This window comes from Ambystoma mexicanum, chromosome 6p (assembly GCF_040938575.1).
Source record: "Ambystoma mexicanum isolate Mex_15411 chromosome 6p, UKY_AmexF1_1, whole genome shotgun sequence".
NCBI classification, from domain to species: Eukaryota; Metazoa; Chordata; class Amphibia; order Caudata; family Ambystomatidae; genus Ambystoma; species Ambystoma mexicanum.
The window spans coordinates 1,500,847,368-1,500,871,838 of NC_090935.1; the positions used below are offsets into that span (position 1 = coordinate 1,500,847,368).

General features: G+C 47.5%; 1 protein-coding gene across 1 annotated transcript in view; it reads left to right on the forward strand.

The window, feature by feature from the left end:
- FRAS1 (Fraser extracellular matrix complex subunit 1) overlaps positions 1 to 24,471 on the forward strand; it is a 1,618,415-nt gene that overhangs the window by 1,498,806 nt on the left and 95,138 nt on the right. Inside the window, exons 65-66 of the mRNA XM_069626341.1 lie at positions 3,122 to 3,272; positions 4,500 to 4,607. Coding sequence (XP_069482442.1) covers positions 3,122 to 3,272; positions 4,500 to 4,607 — 259 coding nt within the window. The remainder of the gene's footprint in view (positions 1 to 3,121; positions 3,273 to 4,499; positions 4,608 to 24,471) is intronic.

Here is a 24,471-nt window from a genome sequence, read left to right on the forward strand (position 1 = left end):
ATCGTCTAGGTATATAATCATACGAATCCCCTTCTCCCTGATCGCTGCTGCTACTGGTTTCATAATTTTCGTGAAAGCCCATGGCGCTGATGCCAGGCCAAACGGCATGGTAGCAAACTGCCATAATTGTTCACCCCAGTAGAATGCTAGGAACGGACGGAAATCTTTTTGAACTGGTATTGTCCAATAAGCATCTTTGAGGTCTATCCTCACTAACCAATCGTCTTGTCTGAGTGTGTCTCTGAGATGATGGGTTCCTTCCATTTTGAAATGTTTGTACGTTACCCATCTGTTCATATCTTTTAGGTTTATTACGGGTCTCACTTTGTCCTTTCGATGGACCAAGAACATTTTGCTCACAAATTTGGGAGGGGTCATGCAAGGCTCTATCGCCTGCTTCTCCGCTAACTGCTGCAGTTCTGCGTGCAAAAGATCTATCTCTATTCGTGTTTTTGCTAGAGGACGTGGCACCTGACTTTGAATGGGAGTCTCTATAAAATCTATGTGCATGCCTTTTGCTGTCTGCAAAACCCAGGCATCGCTGGAAAGCGCCTGCCAGTTCTCCCAGAATACTGCTGTTCTCCCCCCAACTGGTGGATAATTTGGGGCTCTCACCTGTGGGGAAGATGTGTCCTCTCCCTTGTCCTCTGCCACGTCTTCCTCTCAGGAAGCGACCCCTGGGTGGGAAGAATACATCTGGCTGCCTGTTTTCCCAGTAATTACTTCTGTTTCCTTGAGGCCTCTTGAACGCTTGGTAGCGACCGGCTGCTCGGCCTCTAGACCGACCGGTCCCTCCAAAAATTTGTGTCGGGAAAATCTTTTTCATGGATGCTTGGGCCTTTTCTAGGGAGAGGTGTATGTTCCCACAAACTTCCCCATTTCTTTGCCGAAGGTTTCACCAAATAGAAGACCCTGCTCGGCTTCGTCCGCTTCATAGGATGACAGGTCTCCTAACTTCTGATCAATCTTAAGCAGAAGCCCTTTCCTGCGCTCAGAAGAAATTGCGCAGTTCGCATTGCCTAAAAGGCATACTGCTCTCTGGGCCCAGTTTGCCAGGACTCCTGGGTGCACTTCTTCCCCCGTGTCCTTTGCACGTTCGGCTAGATCCATGATCTTTGCTAATGGTCCCGCAATGTCAAGCAGTTTCTCCTGACAGCTTTTCCAAGAGCGATCAATGCCTTTTCTTGGGTCCTTGTTCACTTTTGAGACAAATGACAACATTTTCGGGTCAAGCTCCGGAGCCTCTGCTACCTTCCCTGGTAACTCTGGTTTCGGGCACTCTGCCCTCATCCTCTGCCTGACTTCTTTCTCTAAGGCTTTTTGCAATCTCTGTGTCATGTATCTCTTGGCGACGGTACCCATTCTGATGATCTTGGGTTTCTGATATCCTCAGGATTAAACATATCGGAGGTCTCTTCCTCCTCTAAATTGTTGAGCTTTCTGAGCCTCTTCCTCGGTGGAGGTTGGCTGCTCTCGTCCCCTTCGTTGTCTGCCTCTTCTTGTGAAGAGGTCGGGGATTCTGGGATTTCCTCTTCGGGGAAACCTCATTCTATGTTGCCCAGATTATCATCCCCTAGGTAGGGGGTCTCGAGGCTCGGCACCTGTGACTTCTTTATGAACGCTTCTCTTAGCTTACTAAAAGCGCCCACAGCCTCCGTGGCCTCAGTACTTGCCCCCTCAGTTTGGCCCGGGCGGTCAGAAGAGTCCTTGCTCTTCCGGGCCTTGTTACACCCCTTGGGGTCCTTTTCCGCGACCCTGGTGGACGTGCTTTCTTCGGTGCATTTACCTTGTGTGCTCAGGTATAATTCTATGGTGTGTAGCCTGTCTTGCAGGGGTCTCACACCCTGAGCTACTGCCTCTGTGAGCGAGTCTCCCAGCACTTCCTTAAAGCTGTAGGCTAAATCCTCTGGATAGGTTGCCTCCTGCTCCTCATCACTCCACTCAAAGTTAGACATTATTGTGCTGTTTAGGTGCCTTTCAAATACCTTTGCAGGTGTATGGGCACGTCCACTGCTCCACTCTGTGAGGCTGCACCTGTCTGTTCTATTTCCTGTAGTGCAGGGTTCTTCCGAGCTAGGCTCTATGTCCTATGCGTGAAAGTATGCTTTGTGTGGCTATATTTCTTTTAAATCCGTTCACGTTAAATCAGTGAGCTTATTACTGCTCCGTAGCACGCAACGCGGCGAAATCCCTTCGAACAGGAAATCTCTCCGTGTCGTGTGCCTGGCTCCGCCCCTCCAAGGGCGGGGGACTCACTGAGCCGAGCGCTTGCGCTCTTAATGGCCCAAGTTCGAGAGCAGCGCTCCGCCCTCACAAAGGTGGGGCTCTCTCTCTATGGGAGCGTGAGCTTCCGTGCGTGCTCGCGCTCCGCTCCCCCCCCCACAAGGGTGGGGGCTATAGTCAGCTCCTTAGCGCGAGCGGGAAGGAAAAGGTTTCTCAGTCATGCCGCTTGCTTCGCCCCTCCAAGGATGGGGGCCGCCCACACTCGGCCGCTCTGAGAAGCGCTGCGGACTTAAATGAGGAGGTCGGCAGGCCCCTGGTGTGTCGGGTAATGCGGCACGGGCCGCCAATTCTCCTCAGTGAATACGAAATAACAGTTACACCGCACGCTGCCCTGTGCTCTCGCTGGGTCCCACCATGAACCCCATAACATTAAAATTCGTCATAAATATTAAACTCTATACGCTCCTATTTCAATAAATATACAGTTCACGGAGCTCTGAAAATAACGTGTTACTTATCTGGAGAGCAGGAAAAGAAGAGGAGGAACACAGGAACAGGAAGGGCTAAGGCACAGAGACTAATGACTGGAACTACAGGGAATGATGGGACTTCAAGTTTTTGAAAAAAAAATATATGTTTTCACGAAATATGATTTATTTGTTGAAACTGCTTGAGAGTGAATTAAAGAGAAGAGAAAGCTTAATGCTCGCCTCCATCTTCACATAGAATCGTGGTTTAACTATTTAAATACAAATCAGCTACATCTGGTGCATTCCTTTGCCCACACTTTGTTCATCAATGTTTGTTATAACTTTTAAAGCTGCCGTTTCATAACAAATAACGGATGCACACAGAGAACGAAGTTTGTGCCTTCCCAAAGACTGCTGTATTTTGACAGGTGCGGGATTCTGCTCAGTCCTTCCTGACGGTGCACGTGCCCCTCTACGTTTCCTATATCTACGTGACTGCGCCGAGAGGCTGGGCTTCCCTGGAGCATCACACAGAGATGGAGTTTTCCTTCTTCTATGATACGGTTCTTTGGAGGACAGGTATTTTTGTCATATGCGTTCTTTGATGTTGATTGTATACCAAATTGTTCAGTGTCCTTGTGTGCTGCTAATATATAGCGTTGCTCAGGGTTTCAGCTGCAGAGCACTTTACTGTGCACTGAGAATCGAAGGACAATGTTGTACCCCATCTAAGTACACAGGGCCTCATTACGACCCAGGCGGTAAGGGGTTTACGGCAGCGTTAACAGCGCCGACCCTTACCGCCTGAGTACGAGGTCCCTTAGCGCCATGGCGCTTTTAACACCTGCTTTTAGCAGGTGTTAAAATCCATGGCGCTAAGGGACCATGGAGTTAATTACGCCACCGTAATTTACGGTGGCGTAATTAACGCCTTCCCCACTCCCATTATGCCCTATGGGGCAAAAATGGGAATGGGGAAGGGTAAATGGGGATTGGGGACTTACCGCCCCGCCAAGATCGGAATGGGGCGGTAAGTCCGCCAACCACCATGGCGTAAACATAGTTTACGCCATGGTGGTAAATTCACGGCCCAGGCGGTAACTTACCGCCTGGGTCGTAATGAGGCCCACAGTCTTCGAATCCCTTATGGTTTAGTTGGTAGTGCATAGCGATTAATCTAATGGAGCAAATTAGGTTTTTCTAGCATAGATATTTTATAATTCTGACAAAAACATGAGTGAGGCAAGTACAACTTTAGACATTTAATTTTACACAGGGCATGATTTACAATGTGTTTACTGTGTATAAACAACTAACGTGCACGTTCCTCGTGAAAATTCTCTACATAGGTTGTGAAGTTTGAGAGTCATTCGTCTTTAATGTTTTCTCGTTGTTGTACTGTTGTGACACACCATCTTTTTATCTGCAGCCCTGAATCGGAGCGTAACTTCACCTACTGAAAAGCCTGTGCATTTGTCATCGTCACAGTGTGGTTTCAATTTATAGTGGGTCAGAGACCACAGAAAGTTGAATGTGATTAGAAAGAGGTTTAAATTTAAATCTGAACGGGACAACTGTTTTTTTTTATTGCAAGAGTTGTAGCAAAATTAGAGTAACCCCTGTTTTTCTTATACATTCTGTAGAAAATGTATGTTGAGCAGGCATTGGTCAAATGTTAATGAAGATTAGGTGACGCAAGGCACACCAGCACAGAGGCATTTATTTTGGATCTCTGCTCCTCCGACAGTATTTGGCAGGTTTATTGTGCTTTTCTCTAATGCATGCCTCCTTTATTGGCCCATGCAGGCATTCAAACTGACAGCGTGCTCTCTGCAAGGCTTCAGATTATAAGGATCTACATCCGAGAGGATGGTCGACTTGTAATTGAGTTCAAGACGCATGCAAAATTCCGTGGTAAGCTAAGCTGCACAAACACAATTTTTCCATAGATTTCTCATCGCCTTTTCTTGGAGTAAAATCTGTGATAAGTTACGTCTCAGGAATGGCCAATGTTGTGTCAAGAAATCTTAGGGGGGACGTGATCAACAAGCAGGGGCATATTCAGTAATTCTTGGTCCTTCTATATATTTGATGCTTATGATGCATTTCAACAAAAAATGTAATAAATGTAATGTACTTGGTTTGTGTATACCAAACTTGTTTGCCACTCTGGTGACCTGTTGGGGCCTGGTTCTAAATGGGTATGGAAGGAGTTTGGGGGGATAAAGGGAAAGGCAAGATCCAAATATCCTACCCTTTGATGCATGCAGAGCGCAATCACCCATTTTCTGTGCGCTAGGGAGATCCTTGGTGAGTTGGTTATATACAATATATAGAAAAACATTTGTTTTTCAATTTTGTGTCTCCCTGGCTCATCTATCATCGCATGGCTCATATTTTAACCCTCTGTGACAAAGGGAAAATCTTCCACTCATTAGATCTAGATTTTTCATTGACCTTTTGGTACGGTAAAAGTTAATGAAATTCGGTTTTCTGACACCTTGCCAATTATTCTTCAGGGGGTATTTTATATATGTATTCATTTGTATTTTCATACTGTCCATCCAAATGATTTTCCTGCTTCCTTGTAGCTTGGATTTGCCATCCTGCCCTTAGGCTTTTTCCTACCCCACGCTCGCTGCCAGCAAGCTCCTTTTCTGCAACTGTGTAGGCCTCAGCTCATCCTTATCAGTCCAACGCCTCTGAGACTCGAATCCTGCACAGTCACAGCCGTCAGCAATCTCAACCCCCCTCCTTTTTCGTCTATTTGAACTCCCACCATTCATCTTTTACCCTCTGTACACTTTCTTTAAATTTGCACACCTTCTCTATGGGACGTCCCCCCTCATCATATCACGTGTCAACTGTTTGTAATTTTCCAGTTCCTACCTCGACCCATATCAACCTTTGAACAGTATCCTCCAGGGCACAAGTTCATGCTGATTGCTTAAACTTTTCCTTCCCTTCTGTTCTAACTTGTGTAGAGTAACCCCTCAACGCTCACACCAGAAAAAACACAACCCACTAGGGAAAAGGCCCAGCACACCTCTTGCAAGGAGAACAAGGTTTAATCTCACAAAAATACAAGTACGTGCCAGAAAATAACTCTTCTAGCACAGAGAACTCTGAAAAGAACAGCATAAGCAATGGGTTTTAAAGGTACACAGCATCACAGGGGACGTACATCACATAGGTTACAAATCCAGGTAGCTGGGTGGTGCAACCATATACACATATAGCCTGCTCCATACGAGATGTCAGGCTCTTGGTCCCAGCATCTTCTATCCATCTCCTTCCACGTGGGGATCTTCTTCTTCCGCCATCAAGTACCAAGACTCTAATTGGCAATTTGGTTACACAATTCATTATTTCGTAGCTCTACAGTGCACCTGCTACCAAGGACATGAGTGAGGCGGCTACTTTCGAGGTCTTGATAACTTCTCAGAACTAAGTGAATCCCTGCTCCAATCCCAGACACGCTGGCGCCTCCACAACCTTCCCACACGCAGTTTAAATTTGTTACCTTCTCTCCTGGCACCTCGCAGCACACATCACATGACCCAATGGTGGGGGCAGGCCGTCCCTGCACTCTGATCTTCCTGATCGATTGGCCACTTTATAGTTTTATGGTCAGGGGTCTTGGGCTGGTCAGGGCACTGAAATGATTGTGTGTAGCGCTCTGGGATCCCTGGCCGCTATAACTTAGAGATGCAGACTGGTGAAGGCCTAACGCCCTCACTCCCATTTTCGGTGGATAGCTCTTCAAAGATCAATTTCGACCCTCTCCTGGCCTTGCAGGGCACATTCCTTTTGGGTTACCTGCACGGATGATAAAGCACAATAAAGAACTGTGTCTCTTCGGGAAATTAACCTTCTACAGGGCTGCCAGAGCTGCAAGCAGAAATCGCACACACACCCTTCTAACCCTCGGGATAGGATTGTAAGCGCACTGACATAGCTGTGGCACTAGGTCTCAATTTCAACATAGCATCTAACTTTAAAATGGAGTTTCATTATACACGCAATACTACTACCGAAATTCACATTTCCCTTACAGTCCAGCTTCTATGGGTGACCCCCATCCATTCCTCTGGCTCCCCCACAACATGTCCTTCTACAGTCACCTCGTCCTAAATTGCGAAGTGGCCTGGCACGTCCATCCCTGCTCCCCAACACTTGCACAAACAATGACTGGTTTCTTTCAAGGCCAATCTCACTTCTGCTACATCCTCAACACACTATGAATCTTTTTCTACATGGAACGTTGCTGTTCATGCTTGATTATATTTGCGTTATGGAAACCCTGCTATATTTATGCAGCTATGCTAGTAGTTGTGTGGTCTAAGAAAATCCAACCTTTCTCTACTCGCATTTCTAAATGTTAATGCACCTACTGCACAGACCCTTAATCTCATAAATTCTCAAAAATATCGTAGACGCAAGTTGATGTGTTATTTCTGGTCCATTTGAATAAGCATGACCACAAATGCATTTCTATCTTATTTCTCAATGATTTAAGATTTTAAAGATTTTTAGCTGGTTTTACTACCCATAAAGAAGAGAAGGTTGTCTCATGAGGTATACATTCTAGTGCCGTTTTGTAATATGTTGCCAATAAATATGTTTGTTATTGCTGATAAACTGCCCAATCAGAATAATAATGTGTCCTATCGTAGTCATAGAGCTGCTTCTATGTAAACAGTTTTCTTGTGAAGAAAGGATTTACTTCCATTTCCTAGGCAATGAGCAATTCATTTATCTGACAATAGTTTGATCTCAAGATGATATGGTACACTATGGTTAAATTAAAGTGGCCATTTCTATTAAAATAATCATCCCAGCCTAGTTCTTCACAGTCTGCTAATACCCTGGTGGGTTATATGTCCGAGCCACAGGTGAGGGTGTATAATGATGGGGAGGACATTAATGGCTAGTAGAGCCTGAAGAGTGTTCATTATATTTGAACATTCCACCCATTCAGGGTTGAATGTTCTGTTTTAAACAGGGAGAGGCAAAATAGGAACATTGGAATGTTTGGAGGGAAGACTTGCGCTTAAAATATTAAACCCATAAGGGGGGATTTCTGTGTGGGTTATTAGCTCGGCAACCAAGTTAACATGGTCCCCAGCACAGTGTTTATACCGATTAGTATAACGGGGACCATCAGTATTGGATGCAGGTGTGAATTGGAGGAAGCAGCAGTAAGGCTGCACAGTGAAGGATTGGAAGCTGAAAAAGGCACTAGAAAGTGAAAAAGGCATGGCATCATGTGCCAGGCACAGCTGGGTGGCAGGCACTATGAAGTGGAAAAACAGAGGGAGGAGAACCGTTACTAAGTCGCAGAAGGCAGAACAATGCCAGCAATGTGGGCAAGTAGGACCTTCGGGGCAGGTGAAAGGGGGCATCCACGTAATCCTAAGTGGTGTGTGGGGCCAAGTGGTACATAAAGCAACAGTGAAACCAGAGTTTTACTGTCAGGTTAAGCTTAGAGTTTGACCAGTCAGCAAACTGGAAGAGCAGAGCGAGGGTGCTAACATATCATTAAACGATGCTAGGGGGCAGCCTGCTAGCCCATGCCATAGAACACCTGAGCGAAGCAGAGGCCCCCACAAGGGCTTAGGGCCGTTATTGGAAATGCCCACACAGCATTGATTTAACCCTATTGGCACCCCTGAGCTCGTCCCAGGGTGCTAAAATTGGTATTTCTTTAGGGAACTCAGGCACTTGATTTGTATATGAAAATAAATGACCTGGTGGTAAATCCTGAAAAATCAAGGGTCGTAATTTTTGACCGAAAAGGCCTTAAAGATAACAAATATTGTTGGTCAATCGGCAGTAAACCGATACCGGTGGTAAAAGAAGTAATGTACCTTGGCTTTACTTTGCATGCGGCCCCTACAGTCGGGATGCAGTACGGGGACATTTTGGCCAAAGGGACACAATTAATAGCTCAAATGAAGAAGATCTCTAGCCTGTATGGTAAATTCTCCATCATGCCAGTAATAAAGTTTTATGTTGCGAAAATGATCCCTGTACTACTGTACGGAATTGAGGTAAAACCTTTTTTGTGGTCTGTCGATTGGCATAAAATGGAAAGTTATATTTGGAAGCAGGTATTGGGTTTGCCCAAAGGACTGCACACGGCAACACTTAGATACGAGCTGGGTTTAAAATCTCTCAAGTATGCAGTCGACTGGAAACTTCTCTCCCTATATAGATCTATCATCGAGCCAATGACCAACACACTGTTTGAAAATCTTTTAGATAACATGAACTTTGATACCTCACTAACCTTGAGAGAACTTAGAAAGACGGCAGAAAATCTGTTAATTTATTGTGAATCTGATAAAATTACATTAGCCACAAATCCGTTCAAGGTAAAGAAAGCCTTGTCTTTGAGAGATTGGATCTCTACAGGAGATATGGTGAGATCGTCTTCTATCCCTGAAGCGTTTTTCAAGTACGGGAAAAAACAGGGTTTCGTACCAAGGTACTTGACAAAGTTCCCAGATTTAAAAGGAAGGCAGAACTTTATGAGAGTACGGCTGAACTTGATTAAGACAGGCTCAATATTAACAAAATGGGGTGTCGCTGAAGGAATTTGGAGTTTATGTACGGAATGCTCGGATCCAAGTAAACAAACCTTAGAGCATCTGTTAAGATTCTGCAAAGGTACTTGGAAAATTAGGGTGGAATACTTGGGGAGTTTAGTAGGTTCACTTGATCGACTCCCCTCTGACGCTTTCTGGGAAAGAATGATTGCCGGCCACGAAATTAAATTGACTCTAAATGTTTTAAGGGTATTGCAATTCACAGGTTTTATATCACAAGAATACTGGTAATTGAATATTTGAATGGAGGGGTAAAAAAATGTTTTAAATTGCAAGACTGTGATGAATTGGTTTTAAATGCTATATAAAGGGAATGCTATTTAAATTTGATACAACTTGTAACTGCGATGTTTATAAATTCTTAACATGTTTAATTTTAAACAAAGAATGTGTAAAAAAAAACAAATGTGGTTATGTCACAAAAAATAAAAAAAAAATGAAGGAACTCAAGACTGCGCAGACCGCGCTAGACTGTTTCTTTTTGAAAATCCAAGATAGCCACCACACAACATAATAAAGAGCGTAAGTACCTCTTCTGTGTTGATGACCGCGATTGCGGGAGGCTGGCACGGGCGACAGGGGACCGGAGCAGTTTCCAGCAGGTAGGCAGGGGAAGGGGGAGGAGAAGAGAGGATGGGCGGAGAGGTAATGAAAATAGGTGGCAGAGACAGGCTGTAAGTAGGAAATAAATGGCAGGTCAGAGGTAGCGGTACAGGAGGTTGGCAAGGAATGTGGGTTTATAGCAGCAGTGCAAGCCTGTGTTCCTAGCTTCCTGATTGACTGGCACCACCCCTCCAAGTGCTAATAATAATATTGTTTATTGTTTGCAATAGTTCTGCAAATATACCAAAGTTATAATATTTCAAAATGTAAAGATTAGGTGTCACAGATGGTGTCCACAAATCCACAGACTCCAACAATGTGGCTCAAGATGTTATTAAAACTTAAAAGGATATGTAATTCGGAATGGGGGTTGGTCTCACTAAGGTCCCCATCCGGCTTTCTACACCTCTATGCTGCTTCCTCCATCCTAGCCCTAGTGTCCCTAATCTCCACAACATTTCTGGTGATAAATAATGCCAAGTAATCGCTACTGTCTGGTACTAACCTTTGCTCTAAAGGCCAAAGCCTTTGCTATCTAGCTCTCTCCAGGACCTTCCTAAAGCTCCTCAAGCTTCTTAATCTTTTTAGGGCCAATTCCAAATGCTCGCCACACTCTCCCTCCCTCTCACCCTCACTTTTACTCTCTCCAACCTTTCTCATCCCTCCACATCTTTCTCTCCTTATTACTCCCCACTCTTTATCTTTCTAGTCTCTGTCTTTCCCTCCCTCCTTCCTACTCTACTCTGCTCCCATCTCGCTTCCTGTCTCTCTATCATCACTCTCTTGTCTCTCTAAGGCAGTGGTCTTCAAACCTTTTTGAGCAAAACCCTCTTGAGCAAAATCTAGGCAGTCAGGGCCCCCCCAAAAATGCCAAATGGACAGTAAATCCAAATGGCTATAACTATTGCACGCCGTCACCACACCCAACTCCCGGTATAGTGCCTGGGCTCCCCCACCTGCTCCCATCACAGTCTCTGGGCTAACTCATCCCACTCCTAACCCAGTCCCTGGGCTCGCCCCACCCCGCTCCCAGCATAGTCCCAGGGCCAGTAGCGGCTGGTGAGTTGTTTTTAAGTGGAGGGGCATAATTATTTCTCCCAGATATGCCACAGCAACCGACCGTAGCGAGGGAGCCCCAGTCAATCAAGAGGAGTTCAGGGAGGGAGGAGGGGTTTGTAACCCCCCTGGAAGTTTTACAATATTGCATTTTAGAGCATACTTAAAAAAACATTGGGTAAAAAGCCAAACAGGTATTTCTACTGGACATCTATGATAGATGTCCAGTAAAAAAAATACCACCCCTGCCCCTGGACTCCACAGTGCCTCAGAAGGAGAGCTGATTTTGGCAGGTGGGTAGGGGGATTGTGCAGCAAAGGCATTTTTGAAATGCCTTTGTTGTACAACACCCCCTACACCCCCCTCTTCCCCACCACTTGCCAAAATCATCTCCACGGACCAACACAAACACACACACATTCACAAAGCATTCATTCACACAGTAATCACTCTATCATTCACACAAGCACCCATCATCATACATTCACTCATAACACAAGCATACACACATACATAAATAAAAAATAAATTAACATAAATGTACCTTCTGCCCCGGTCCTGAAATTTCCTCCCCCAGCCCTCCAGCTCCTGCATCATGAACAGGAATCGGGAAGCAAAAGCTTCCTGGTTCCTGCACATGCATCCAAGGACCTGAGTGTGGGTGCTGAAATGCCCTGCTCCAGCCTGCCTTGTCTGTATGTGTGAGGATGTGCAGGAGCGCCCGCTTTCACATACAAACGTGCAGTTCCCCAGCCAGCATTTATTTATGTATTTTTTATTTTATTTATTTGCTTATACCGTGCTGACAGCACACAGGCATCAGGGCACCACAAAAACACACCAAGACGAACAGGTAGAACAGGACAGTGGACTTAGACTAAGTGAAACCACGATGTGGATTTAGGAGTGGGAGAGCCGAGAGGAAGAATTACCCAAAAAAGATGTGTTTTCAGAATGAGAATTTTCAGCATTTCCAATGAGCTATGCAAGGCTGGTGAAGCAAAGCGCCCTGAGCCTTGCCTGGCTCATTGAGCATGTGAAGCTGGGGAACTGAACTGTCAAACGGAAACAATGATTCCCTTTGACAGTTCAGCCAGTCAAAGGAGCACTCCCTCAGCTGGAAAAAGCAACTGAGACAGCGCTCAGTGTTTCCTTGGGCTGATTCATCGGCTCCTCCATGATGAGTGAGGGGGCCACTGGGACGACGTCTCTGACCCATTATGGACGAGCTGTACCTGCCCAGGGATCCCCCCGCCCTTCTTTGTCTTTCCTCCCTAAGAAAAAGCAAACAAATCTTATTTTTTTTTTCTTTTTAGGCTGGAGTCTCACGCACCCCTGGGAATGCGGCCACGCACTCCACAATTTGAATACCTCGGCTCTAAGGTGTCTTGGCCTTGTCACACTCTCCCATCTCACTCTTCCCCTCTGCTCCCCTCTCCTGTCCCTCACTTCTCTACAAATACTACCACTTTCACACCAGCTCCTTCCCCTCTCTCTCTCTCTCTTTCTCTTTCTCTTTCTACCTCTCAGATTCTCATTTAATCTCTTCTCCCCCACCTTCACACTGTCCAACTCACTTTGGCTCATTACCAGATGCTCTCTCACAACCGTACCTGGGTGATTTTTCTGTCGCAGAAAAGTCAGCGATGGAAAAGTTTGCATGAGAAATGTACGAACCACAAAAGGTTTGTACGTTTCCCATGCAAACATACATTAAAAACCCCTACAAACCCACAACCACACTCCACCCACACCCCAACAATCCTCCACCCTACTTACCTTTCAGGAAGCGCTGTGTCCCTGCTGCACCATTTCCCTTTCACTTCCGTGATCAGGAACCAGCACTGCAGGGTCCTTTTCTTTTTTCTTTTTTTTTCGGGCAGCTGAAGGGTTGTCCCCCGCAGCCCCTGCTCACTTTACTGTAAGGTATAGTGAGCGGGGTGTTGCAGGGACACCCCCCCAGCCCAAGTCCGACCCCACCGAAACACCTAAACACATACCACGTAAGGTTCAAACTTTTGGTAGTTAGAACTTTTCGTGGTGTGTGTTTTAGGTCTTTTGGTGGGGTCAGACTTTTATTTTCGGTAATTTCGTGCAATACCTCACAACCACTACACAGCACACTTTCCAATTGGTACCACTCTCTTTCACACACAATACCCTACCTGTACTCGCTCCCAATGCTGCAACAGTCTCCACAACGCTGCCTTGGTGCACCATCAACTCTCATGACCTCACCCAAAACACCTTACTTCCAAATCTGGCCCGCCTGGGATTATAAAGCCCCATTGGTACCGGTGGTTGCATAATCTATTGGGACAGTTTCCCAATATGCTTTCAACCTGCCCCTGCAGGGGGTGGTAACTCCATACCATAGGTTTCAAATAGTCTGGTAAGCTTTGTTCCCTCCATGGTCTCTGGCATATGTTTTGTTGCAGCCCGGGGAAAGGGTTCACATTCCTCATGTCAGCTTCTCACGTTCAGTGAAGCTGTTTCACGGGTGCTCCACTGAGTGCCGCTGGTCTGTAGCTCAGATATCTCACAGATGGGATATCCAGTAGCAGCCTTCCTGCAGAAGTTTGCTGGCTTTAGCAACATTGCTCCCAGTCTTTTTTTCTGCTGGGTGGCTTCTTAGAACAGTAGTCCTGCAAAGAAAAGACAAGAGACCTGGCCGTAACAAAGACAGGTCCTGCGCTCGAGACAATGGCACCGAAAATCTTACATGCACTGTAACAGACAGGAGGGTGAAGGATTGTGGTCCCTCCCAACTCCCTCACACCTGCTCTTGGGTAGGACAGGCGCTGGCTGTTCCAAGGTAAGCCGCCTAACCCCGATTGAGAGAGGCCCCTGCTCCTTTCTGACAGCCTCATGCCCCAGAACCTGTGACATAGCCCATTACAATGATAAGTACACCTAGAGTTAGTTGTGTGTGGTAGGTCAGAATCAGGAGTCGGGCAACAAGGCATGGTTTCTATGCTTTTATTATCTTGAAATTCAAAATAACTGCTCTTTGCCCAAATCTATAAATCTAATCCATATTCTTTAACAGAAGTAAGCCTAAAAGGTGCTCATCAGGATATCTGAAAGTAAATTAAGTTCTCTGTCTGGAATTCTATTCTAACCTAAACAGGGAGAATCTGTCTAACAAAAAGAAAATAACAAACCAAACAATAAAGACAGACTTTGTGAAATGTAAATGGGCAGGGATTGGCTGCTGGCTTTCAACCCCCAACCATATCATTCTTTATCATAAGCGCTTGCCTATGTTATAGTTCGATTTATACAGTTTGTGATGCTTTGGAATTGTGTCCAGGTTCTCCAGCTCACACCTCGTTGTGTATCTTCCCAATCAGGGTTTCTTTCAGACTTTCTCCCCCAAGGGATACTTTGCATCTTTCTTTCTCTACATTCTCAAGACCTCTCAGCCTCACCCCACTCTGGGGCTTCCCTCGTTCTCACTACCCACTCTGGGGTTCTTACAGCCTCTCCCCAGTCTGGGGCATTCCTTCTTTTTACTTCCCAAGCTGAGTTTCTCTGTCTCTTTTCTCCCCACTCCGGGAGTCTCTCCCCACTGTGGGGCTTTCTTCCTTCCCACTCCTCATTCTGGGGATCTCTCTCTTTGGTCACCCCACTCTTTGGGGTATCAGGTAATAATTTCCCTATATATATATATGATTGCCGTACATAATGTTGCCGGGAAAAGTTTGTGGCGACATTATATAAGTGACCACATATATATGCCCCCCACATGTTCCATGTAATAATGTCTGTGCAAAAAACTGCAATTTTTCAGTGAATTTTCTGCATGGCGAGATTTTTGTAGGAACATTATCACATGGAACCCCCTTTGGGTTCTTTCACATCTGCTCTGCCTAAGGCTTTCTTCCTTCTCACTCCACCCCAAGGGTTTTCTCCCTCGTAGCTCCCCACTCTGGGGTGTTCTTCTTTCTCTGCCCCCACTCTGGGGTTCTTTCAGGCTTCCTCTCTCTGGGACTCTTCTCTCTCTTTCTCGCTCTTCCACCCTCCTCCCTCTCCACTGGAGCCACCGCTTACCTGACTGTTGTGAGAGATGCTTCCCGGGAGAGTGTTCTGTTGAGTCGGCTCTCCTCTTGCCGTGGAGCAACTTACCCAACAGTTCAACTGTGCTTGGTATCAACCTTGGTCGACTCTTCTCTCCTCATTCGGTGGGCGGATGTGTGGGCGTATTTCCGGCTGTGCTTCATTTCAGCCCTCCGAGGTGCTTCATCCTTGTTCTTGCCACTCTTCCGGGCTGTTCATCCGCTGTGCCTGGCTGCACTCTCCCATTGCGCATTGCAAACCTGCATGCCAAGACTGGCCTTCTCTTTTGCTTGCCGGCCACACCCTTTGTGTCCTCCTCATCATGGTTAAACTCCATGGGGTCTGGTAGACTCTCTCCTAATTGCTTCTTCCAGGGAAGCTCCTCCAGTTGGCTGATTCGCTCACTACTCTGCAGTCTTTCATGGAGATTGTGAATGGGGAGGGTAAGAAGCTGAGTCAGCAATGCTTAAAGGGTGTGTGGGGTTATCACACAGCCTAGCCCCTACATTCCCTGTAAAGGTGTTAGTTTCTGGGGGGTTGGTAGCTTGTACCCTTTGCTGGGGTTTTCTTGTCTCCTAAGGGATAGCCACCTCCACAAGGATCCCGCTTACCCTGTTCCATAGGGGGTGTTAAGCTTAGCAGGCTCACCTCCCCAATCCCAAAAGGGTTGGCTCCCCCTTGGGGAGAGGTGACCATCTCCTTGGATTCGTCACACCTGTTACAGAAAAAGACCACCACCTGCACAGCTGGCACTCTATGCTGGGTACGATGCAGTGGTTTGTTTAGTAAATTGCAGCTTCTAATGCAATACATTAATTCTACCGAATGCACAAAAGCTCTGTTAACATCTATCCATTCAAACTGGAGAGTAAACAATTTCGTAACCGTGTTTTGAATGATCCACTGATGCAGCACTTGTTTTCCTTGCAAAATACATCCCGGAAATAACATGGACAAGGCCATCCATCCTCACTCTGCATCAGCAAATGTTGAACCCATCTTTGTCTGGGAGCCCTCCCACTGTGGTGGCGCTCTCTGAGCCAGACCACCCCTCGTGGGTAACCTGTGGCCATGCCTTAAAGGCTCTTGTGAGGTTCCTGTAGCTTGACAGAGCCGAAGGGAGATGAGCAGTCTGTTATGGTGAACAGGGGGCTCAGAAGCATAGCTGCAGATTTGGTTATGCTACTGATGTTCTGTAAATCACCACAGAATGGGAAACAGTGGCATTCATAGGGGGACTCTGTCGCAGTTTATTAAGAGGGTACAGAATCCCAGCACAGACTTATTCATTTGGAGAAGAAAAGATGACTTATGAAAATCATACACTAAAATAAATATGCACAAACTCACGCTGACTCTGAAACACATTCAAGCAAAGAGAACAGTGCATATATAGCATTGGTTGACTGTGACAGATGCGCTACTCTGAACTGTTGGTTTTCCAACAAGGGGTCTTGAATGGGTTCACATGCTGATGAATATTCCCTGTCGTCAGGCTGGGAATCCTTGGTAAAAGAAAGCAGCTTAGCTTTAAACTTAAACTGCGTGTCTCCTCTTTAGCCTGTCAGTGTCCTTTGAGTTATACTGCTCCTAGCCAATGGCACTCAAACTCTTAAGCTGCACCCCTGGCGGTTGTCTTCAGATTTTACCACACGTTTCTAGTGTTGGGAGTTCTCGTGCTTCGCTCCCTGAAAATCGTGGTTTTTGTGTGCTATTTTCTGAAGAAATCTTCCATCTCTTCTTTGTCAACCATCATGCAGCGACTGCCGGCAAAGGGGACCCGTTGTCGGTGAAGATCTTCAGTCCACCGTCAGATCTTCAAGCTGTGACGCCAACAGGCCCACTCTTGGACCTACATCTCGACACCTTGACCATGGCCGATGCCACAAAGAAAAGCCTCTTCACGGCATGTGAAAGCTTCAGCCTGAAGAACATCTTGGTCGAGGACCAGCACCTCAAGTGCCTTTATTGTCTTTATCCTACCCACAACACGAACGGATGCTCCATCTGCCAATCCTTGTCAAAGACCAAGAAGGATCACAAACAGAGGTTGGTGGCATGGATTGGAGATGGGAAGGCCTCTGACGCGGCCGTCCGGACTCAGTCCTCCCTCGTCCAGGGCTGGCGTGTCCTCTTGAGTGGGCTCCCACTGGTAAGAAGAGGTTGAGGTCCTTTGAGGATGCTTCCTCTGCGAAGATCCAAAAGACGGAGAAATCCCAAACTCCATTGGCATCCTCATCATCGGTCTCTATGGCTACAGGGCCAGGTTCTGGAAAGGGTCAGTCTCTGTTGCCGACTCCATCAATGGTTAGTCTGCCACTGGTGGGTTACCGCTGTCTTTGAGGAAATCACACGGTCAAATCGTCAAAGAGCACATCTTCTAAGGACCTGTCACCGGCTCCACCTTCGCCCACGCCGTCAGTGACACAAGCACAGTTGACAACAACTTCGTCCACCAGGACCATCGCCCCGTCGACGACCACTCCTTCGATGACCACTTCAACGAAAGCCTTGTCGGCGAGCGCCTTGTTACGACCCTGTCTGCAAAGTCAAGTAGAACGAGTTTTCCTTCTGCGTCAAAGAGTTAGTCAACGACCGTCATCTTTGCATCAAAGAGTTAGTCAACGACCGTCATCTTTACCTCCACGACAGTCACTACACTGTGGGTCTCTCTGCCTCCTAGACCTTTTTCAACGGTCACGATTATGATCCTGTCGACGACTGCTCCGCTGGAGAAGAAAGGCCCGGTTCCATATTGAGTCCCCAGGTGTCTCCGGACTCATCCTCTTCCAGACTCAGTGGAATCAGCCGCCGCCAGAAAGTAGTCATCAAACCCCTCATCGTCGTCCTTGGTGCCGCCAGGACCGGGAAGGCAAGAACCTTGATGCGGCTGGCAAGCGCATCATTACCACAGCAGCCTCCACCATCAAGGCCGCCGATGCCCTCGCCATCCTGTCCAGGTACGACAGGGAGCTGTTGTGCAAGCTGTGGCCCATCCTTGATGACAAGAAGGCCAAACCCTTGCTCCTATTTCAGGAAAGTGAAATAGCTTTGGACCCACGCCATCACTGTCACGCTCAACATAGCGGACGCAGGTTTCTGCCAGATGGGGAATGGTGTGGCTCTCTGGCACCAATGTTGGCTGAAGGCCACAAATTTCTGCACAGATGTGCAGACCAAGGTCATCAACATGCCGTTCGATGGGGACAACCTGTTTGGGAAGGTGGCAGACACTCGCCAGACCATCAAGATCGACACAGAGATGGTGCGCTCTCTGGGGACCTTGCAGCAGAGGTCGTCCTTCCGTTCCCCAAAGGGGAGAGTCTCCAATTCATCCATGGGGTACATGTTAGGGAGAATTCTCTGTTTAGGCTGAATTTCCTAACCTAGTGAGTCCCCCAGCAGCTTTGCTGGATTTTTGGGGTTTATTTTTTTCTCCTGCCAAGAGTGAGACTCCTTTACCCTCACACTTGGGCATGATTTGAGTGTGTTTCTTTGAATCTAGATGTATTTAATGGGCTATGGGGTCTTTTACTCCATAGGGCTTCATGTGTTTTTGTGATGTGTGTTACACAGCACCCTCAGTGCAGTGACACAGGGGTGTCATAGTGACCCCCCAGTATAGACTCCATACCCTGGGACTGACTACTGTCTCCCAGGGCATGTAAAGTCACCATTGACTTTACTAGCCTTAAATCTGAACAGAACCAGTACAAACCATCATATTGTGGACGTACTGGCTGGGGCAATTCAATTGCCCCGGGGTCTGTTAGTCGAGGGGGCACGTCCCTGTCCCCCCTGATCGAGTTTTGGCTGGTGGCAGTGGATACTACTTTTTATATTCAACCGCAAATATTTTCCTATGGGATTTCCCATTGTTTTAGGTTACTATCTTTATTTAATTATTTACGGTAGCCTCGAACATACCGCCGGTTTATTTAATTAATATTAATTCTCCAGTTGGTATTTTTTGCCAAAATTTGATTCTAAAATGGCGTTTGTGTTCTCTTCTGTGACTCCAACCCAAGTCGAGCCCTTTGTTCCACTTTTTGGCGGGCTTCTCCACAGAAGCCCTCCAAAGTGGTGCCACTCTGTCTGGGGTACTTAGGAGGGGTGGAGGGAAATTTAGGCACCCTGGACTGAGTTGCCTAGGCAACTCAAGTCGCACTCCGTCCTGATTGGCCCAAGTGGTGAGCCGGCCGGCTCACCACTTAGCATGTTTGAGTGACAGCTAGGCTGAGTGAATGGGGGTTTGCTGCATAAAAGCAGGGCTTTGGGGACTGGAACTTCAGAAGTCGCCACAGGACCTAAGAATCCGACGAGGGAGAAGCTGAGCCGACCTGCCACGACACCACCACCGGTGGAGCCCTGCTGGACTGCCTCACCACTTTTCCCAACGACAGAGGAGATCTCCCGCCGGAGAGTCTTCTTCCTTTGACTGGTGGGGATAACCAGTTTCACCGTCTTTTCGCCTTCCCGACATACCTTGTGGCCGCCTTGCCTGTGCCAAGCACCCCGGCAACCGGGATACCACGTTTTACCACGACTGCGAAACAAAGGTACCACCTTTAACCGGAAGGCTCCGCGGCTGGTTTCTTCCCTGGTAGTGCAACGACCTTCATCTTTCCTCCAAGTCGAGATCTTCTCTTCCCCTAGACGACGACGCAACTTGCACCCACTACCCGGAACAACCTCCACCGCTGGAGGATCCTTCCCACTTAATGTACCGTGTCCTGCCTAGCTTCCCTTGCTACCGACTGTACTGGGTAGATTTAGCCCCCGGCTTTCGAACCTGGGTTAGCCTGGGACACCCTGGCTAAACTTTCTTAAGCCTCTCTAAACTCTTTTTGAACCCTCTGCAAGACTTTCTAAGCCTAGTGTAACTGTGCGATCTTGGGCGCATTTGTGCTCTGCTCTCTCTAAGAGGGGGCCCAGCCTTTGGACTTTGGCCCACCAGTGACTTTTTGCTCTTCTGCCTTGCTAACAGTGTTCCTGAATCTTAGAGTGGTGTACCTTTCCATATTCTGTCTTTTTCCCTCCTTTTCTCACAAACTTATCAGAGTGCAATCTAGTTAAGCGCTCACCTCTGTATGAAAATAAGTGGTGTCTTACTGTGATTTATCTGATAGGAAACAAAGGGGTGTGTATATTACAATAGTAACTGTGTTTAGAATATTTTACAATAAGAGTGCTGGAGGGTTTCAAACTGTATGTTTTTAAATAAATAATTATATACTTTGATACCAAAGCTCTGGTCAGTGTTTGCTTGTATTGTTGTATCTGAGTGCCTATTGTGTATACTTTGCATACCGCCTAACTCTTCTTGAGGGAAGTCTGACTGCTCAGCCACAGCTACCAGGTAAATCTGGGTGGTACAGACTGCTACCAAGTGGGTTTACTGCCAACACCTGTAGTCTTAAATCTTTTGCAGTGGTCCCTAAGGGAACTGCACAGGTTTCTGCCTAACAGTACACCACCCCCTATTGCTATCCCTCCTGCTCCACCGCCCACGAGGCTTACAGGAGTCACTCCCAAGCCTACGGCAGTGGCACCCAGCGTCATCGTCCCCCTTGCTGGTCAGACGCACAAGCAGGCCTGAACCTGCCCAGGATCCCTTCGCCCCCGCTTTCCACCCCAGTGGGAGGCCAACTATCAAACTTCTTCGATCAGTGGCGAAAGATTTCCATGGACAAATGGGTGCTGGATGTTCTTCAGCTGGGGCACGCTTTAAAATTTCAAGGCAAGTGCCCTTGCATTCCTCCTGTCATACATCAAGAACTACACATGTCCCAGCTTCTACATGAGGTTCAGACCATGTTACAAAAGGGAGCAAAAGGACCACTCCCTCAGTGCCTCTGTGTCTCTGGAGTGTACTCCAGATACTTTCTTGCAAGGAATAAGTCAGGAGTGTGGTGACCTATCCTAGACTTGCGACGCCTAAACAAGTTCCTGAAATCCCAAAAGTTCAGGATGGTCACGTTGCAGCATGTGTTCAACCAGCTGGAGAAAGGGGATTTTTTTACTCTCGACTTGGAGGATGCGTACTTCCACATCCCCATTCATCGCAAACACCAGAGGTTTCTGCGTTTTGTCATCCAGGGACATTATCAATTCAAGGTTCTTCCCTTCGGACTGAAATTGGCACAAGGGTGTTCACCAAATGCTTGGCTCCTGTAGCGCCACATCTGCAGTGCAGGGGAATCCATGTTTACCCTTAACTGAACGATTGGCTCATTCTGTCCTGCTCCCATGCACTGGCAACCCAGCACACAGCGGAGAACATCATATTTCTGAATTTGCTAGGCTTCTCCATCAACTATCCGAAGTCCTCCGTGCTGCCATCTCCGAACGCTCTGTTCCTGGGCACCTGGCTCAGCACAATCTTATGTCTGGCGACTCCCTCTGAAGAGAGGGTAAAAGCCATCCTGGGGCAGGTCCAACAGCTGTCAACAGTGTCAATCACAACAGTCCAGTCCATTAAATCCCTGCTGGGCATGATGTCCTCCTGCATCCATCTAGGACCCTTTTGCAGGCTCCAAATGCGGCCCCTCCAGGAATTCCTGGATGCCAGGTGGCAGAAAGTCACGGACACATGAACAGACAAAATCGCCCACAACTGGGCATTCTGTCAAGCTCTTGAATGGAGGTCAGTTCAGCCACACCTCACTCGAGGAGCTCCCTTCCAGATTCCTCCGATTCAGGCTACAGTCACTATCACTGCTTCTCTGCAGGGTATGGGGAGCCCACACAGGACATTATCATGCCAGGTGCCACTGGTCCCGGAGGAAAAAGAGTTACACATAAAAGTCCTGGAACTACAGGCAGTCTTCTGGGCCCTCAAGTTGTTCCAGCCTCAGCTACAGGGGAAACTGTTGTGGATCTTCACGGTCAACACCACCACCATGTTGTACATCAGGAAACAGGGTGGGACATGCTTCCCCGCTCTCCCCCTGGATGCCCAGTCCCTATGGTGCTGGGCTATTCTTCAAGACATGTTCCTCGTCCCCTTTCACATGGCAGGCATCAAGAACACCATTGCATACTCTCTCAGCAGGGAAGGGAGCTGCGGTCCTGTTACAAGTGGGAGCTTCAGCAAATGCAAGTGTTGCACCTCTTCAGCGAGTCGGGCCTTCCTAAGATTGACCTCTTCTCAACGACTCCCAACTCCAAGTGTCAGAAGTTTGCCAGGAAATATCCTGAGCCAAGGAGTCGAGGGGATGCCTTCTCGTTCCGCTGGAAAGGGCTCTTCCTGTACACTTTCCCCGCGATCCCGCTCCTACTACGTGTGATCAACACACTCACAGTGTCAATGAAGGATGATAGTCATCACTACAGCGTGGCCTCGACAGATGTGGTACCCAGACCTGCTCTGTCTGTCAGTGGCTCCAGCCTTCCAACTGCCTCCTCTTTCCGACCTTCTCTCCAGGGAAGGCGGTATGATACTGCACCATGACCGGCATCGCTGAGCCTCATGACCTGGCTCCTGCAGCCTTTGAGTTTGGGCATTATTCCCTGCTGCTGGATTGTAAGAAGATCCTAGCCAAGGTCAGAGCTTCCTCTACATTGTCGTGCTACGACCATAATTGGAAATGCTTCACAGTGTGGTGCAGGACTCAGAAGATTACGCCCCTGCGTGTCACAGCTCTGCATCTCCTTCTGTATCTGCTTTCTCTGGCCAAGGTTAGCCTGGCTCACACCTATGTCAAGGTGCACCTTGTTGCCATATCCTGCTATACCGGGGTGCCTGGTAAGCCCTCCCTGTGGTCACACAGGCTCGTCAAGGAGTTGGGAGCTCAACATGGTTTTGACTAAGCTCACGAGGTCACCATTTGAGCCGATGCATCAGGCCCGCTGAAGTTTCTCTCATGGAAGACAACTTTCCTAGTAGCAATCACCTCGGCCAGGTGGGTTGAGGAGATCCAGGCCCTCTCCTGCAAGCAGCCGTACTTGTCCTTACACGATACGAGGGTGGTTCTGCGGACCCACCCCAACCTTATGCAGAAGATTCCTTCAGAATTCCACTTCAACAAGCCTTTGGTTCTACCAGTTTTCTTCCCGAACTCTTCTACGCTGGTGGAAAGGATGTTGCATTTGCTAGACGTTGCTTGTGCCTTGAAGTTTTACGGGGCACGCACAAAGGATTTTCGGAAGACATCTCAACTCTTTGTGAATTTTGGACCTGTGAATCACGGGAAGGCCATGTCTAAGGCTTCCATATCCAGGTGGCTCTCCGGCTGCATCATGCACCGTCCCCATCTGGCTAACAGACCTCTTCCAGACCGGCTGAGAGCCCACTCCACCAGACCCATCAGAGCGACAACAGCGTTTTTCTCTGGTGTTCCGCTGCTCAACATCTGCAGGGCTGCTATGTGGTGGTCCACCCACACTTCATGAGATTCTACTGCGTCGACAGGGATTCCAGGGAGGAGTCCCGGTTTGGCCAAGCGGTGCTATGCAGCCTGTTTGTTTGAGGTGAGTCTGTTCCATGGGTAAGTGTATTGCTTCTGTTGAGCCTTGCCACCTCCTGTCGTTATGTTTATGTACTGCTGTGTAATCGTATTCATGAGCATGTGAATTCATCCCAGACCCCATGCTGGAGAAGGAACATGTTAGTTACCTGTAACTCCTGTTCTCCGGCATAGGTCTGGCATGCATTCACATGCAAACCCTACCTCCTTCCCCTCTGTGGCTCTTCTTGGTTCATACTGCCACTTTACGTGCTGTACCAAATCTGAAGATGGCCACCAGGGGTGGAGCTTAGGCAGACAACTGTCATTGGATGGATCGGTATGACCCAGAGGACAGTGATTGGTTATAGAGGAGACGAGCAGTTTTCAGGCTAAAGCAAAACTGCTTTTCTTTTTTACTGAGGATTCCCAGCCTGATGACTGGGAATATTCATGAGCATGTGAATCCATGCCAGACCCATGCTGGGGAACAGGAGTTACAGGTAAGTAACTTGTTCCTTAACGCAGGCAGCAGTGCCGTTACCGACAGGGTCAGCCCACTGCTGAGGTTAATATCGCCATTAGCAAGCATGTAGCTCCCTACATGGGTGCTAATGGTGTTTATTTTTTACAAGAAAGAAAATACACTTACCCTTTTTGCAGTGCCGCGTAATGCTGCTGTCAGCAAAGTCCATTTTCAGTGTTGTTGACTGTAACATTATCAACATGAAAACGGACTTCGCTAACAGCAGTGTTGCACAGCGCTGGGCTGCGGAACAAAGGTACGTTTCTTTTGTTTTCCGTTTAAAAAAAATGCACCATTAGCATCCGTGTAGGCAACCACAGCACAGGCTTTCCTTGGTTAATACAGCCTGCATTCTGAGTATTTTCACTTGTTTACAGAGCTGCCCTGTGTGCTAATGAGCATAATGTTGCACCTCAGGAGTAGAATATAATATGAAATAATCAGTGTTGAAATGTGTATTCCTCATTTTGTTACTC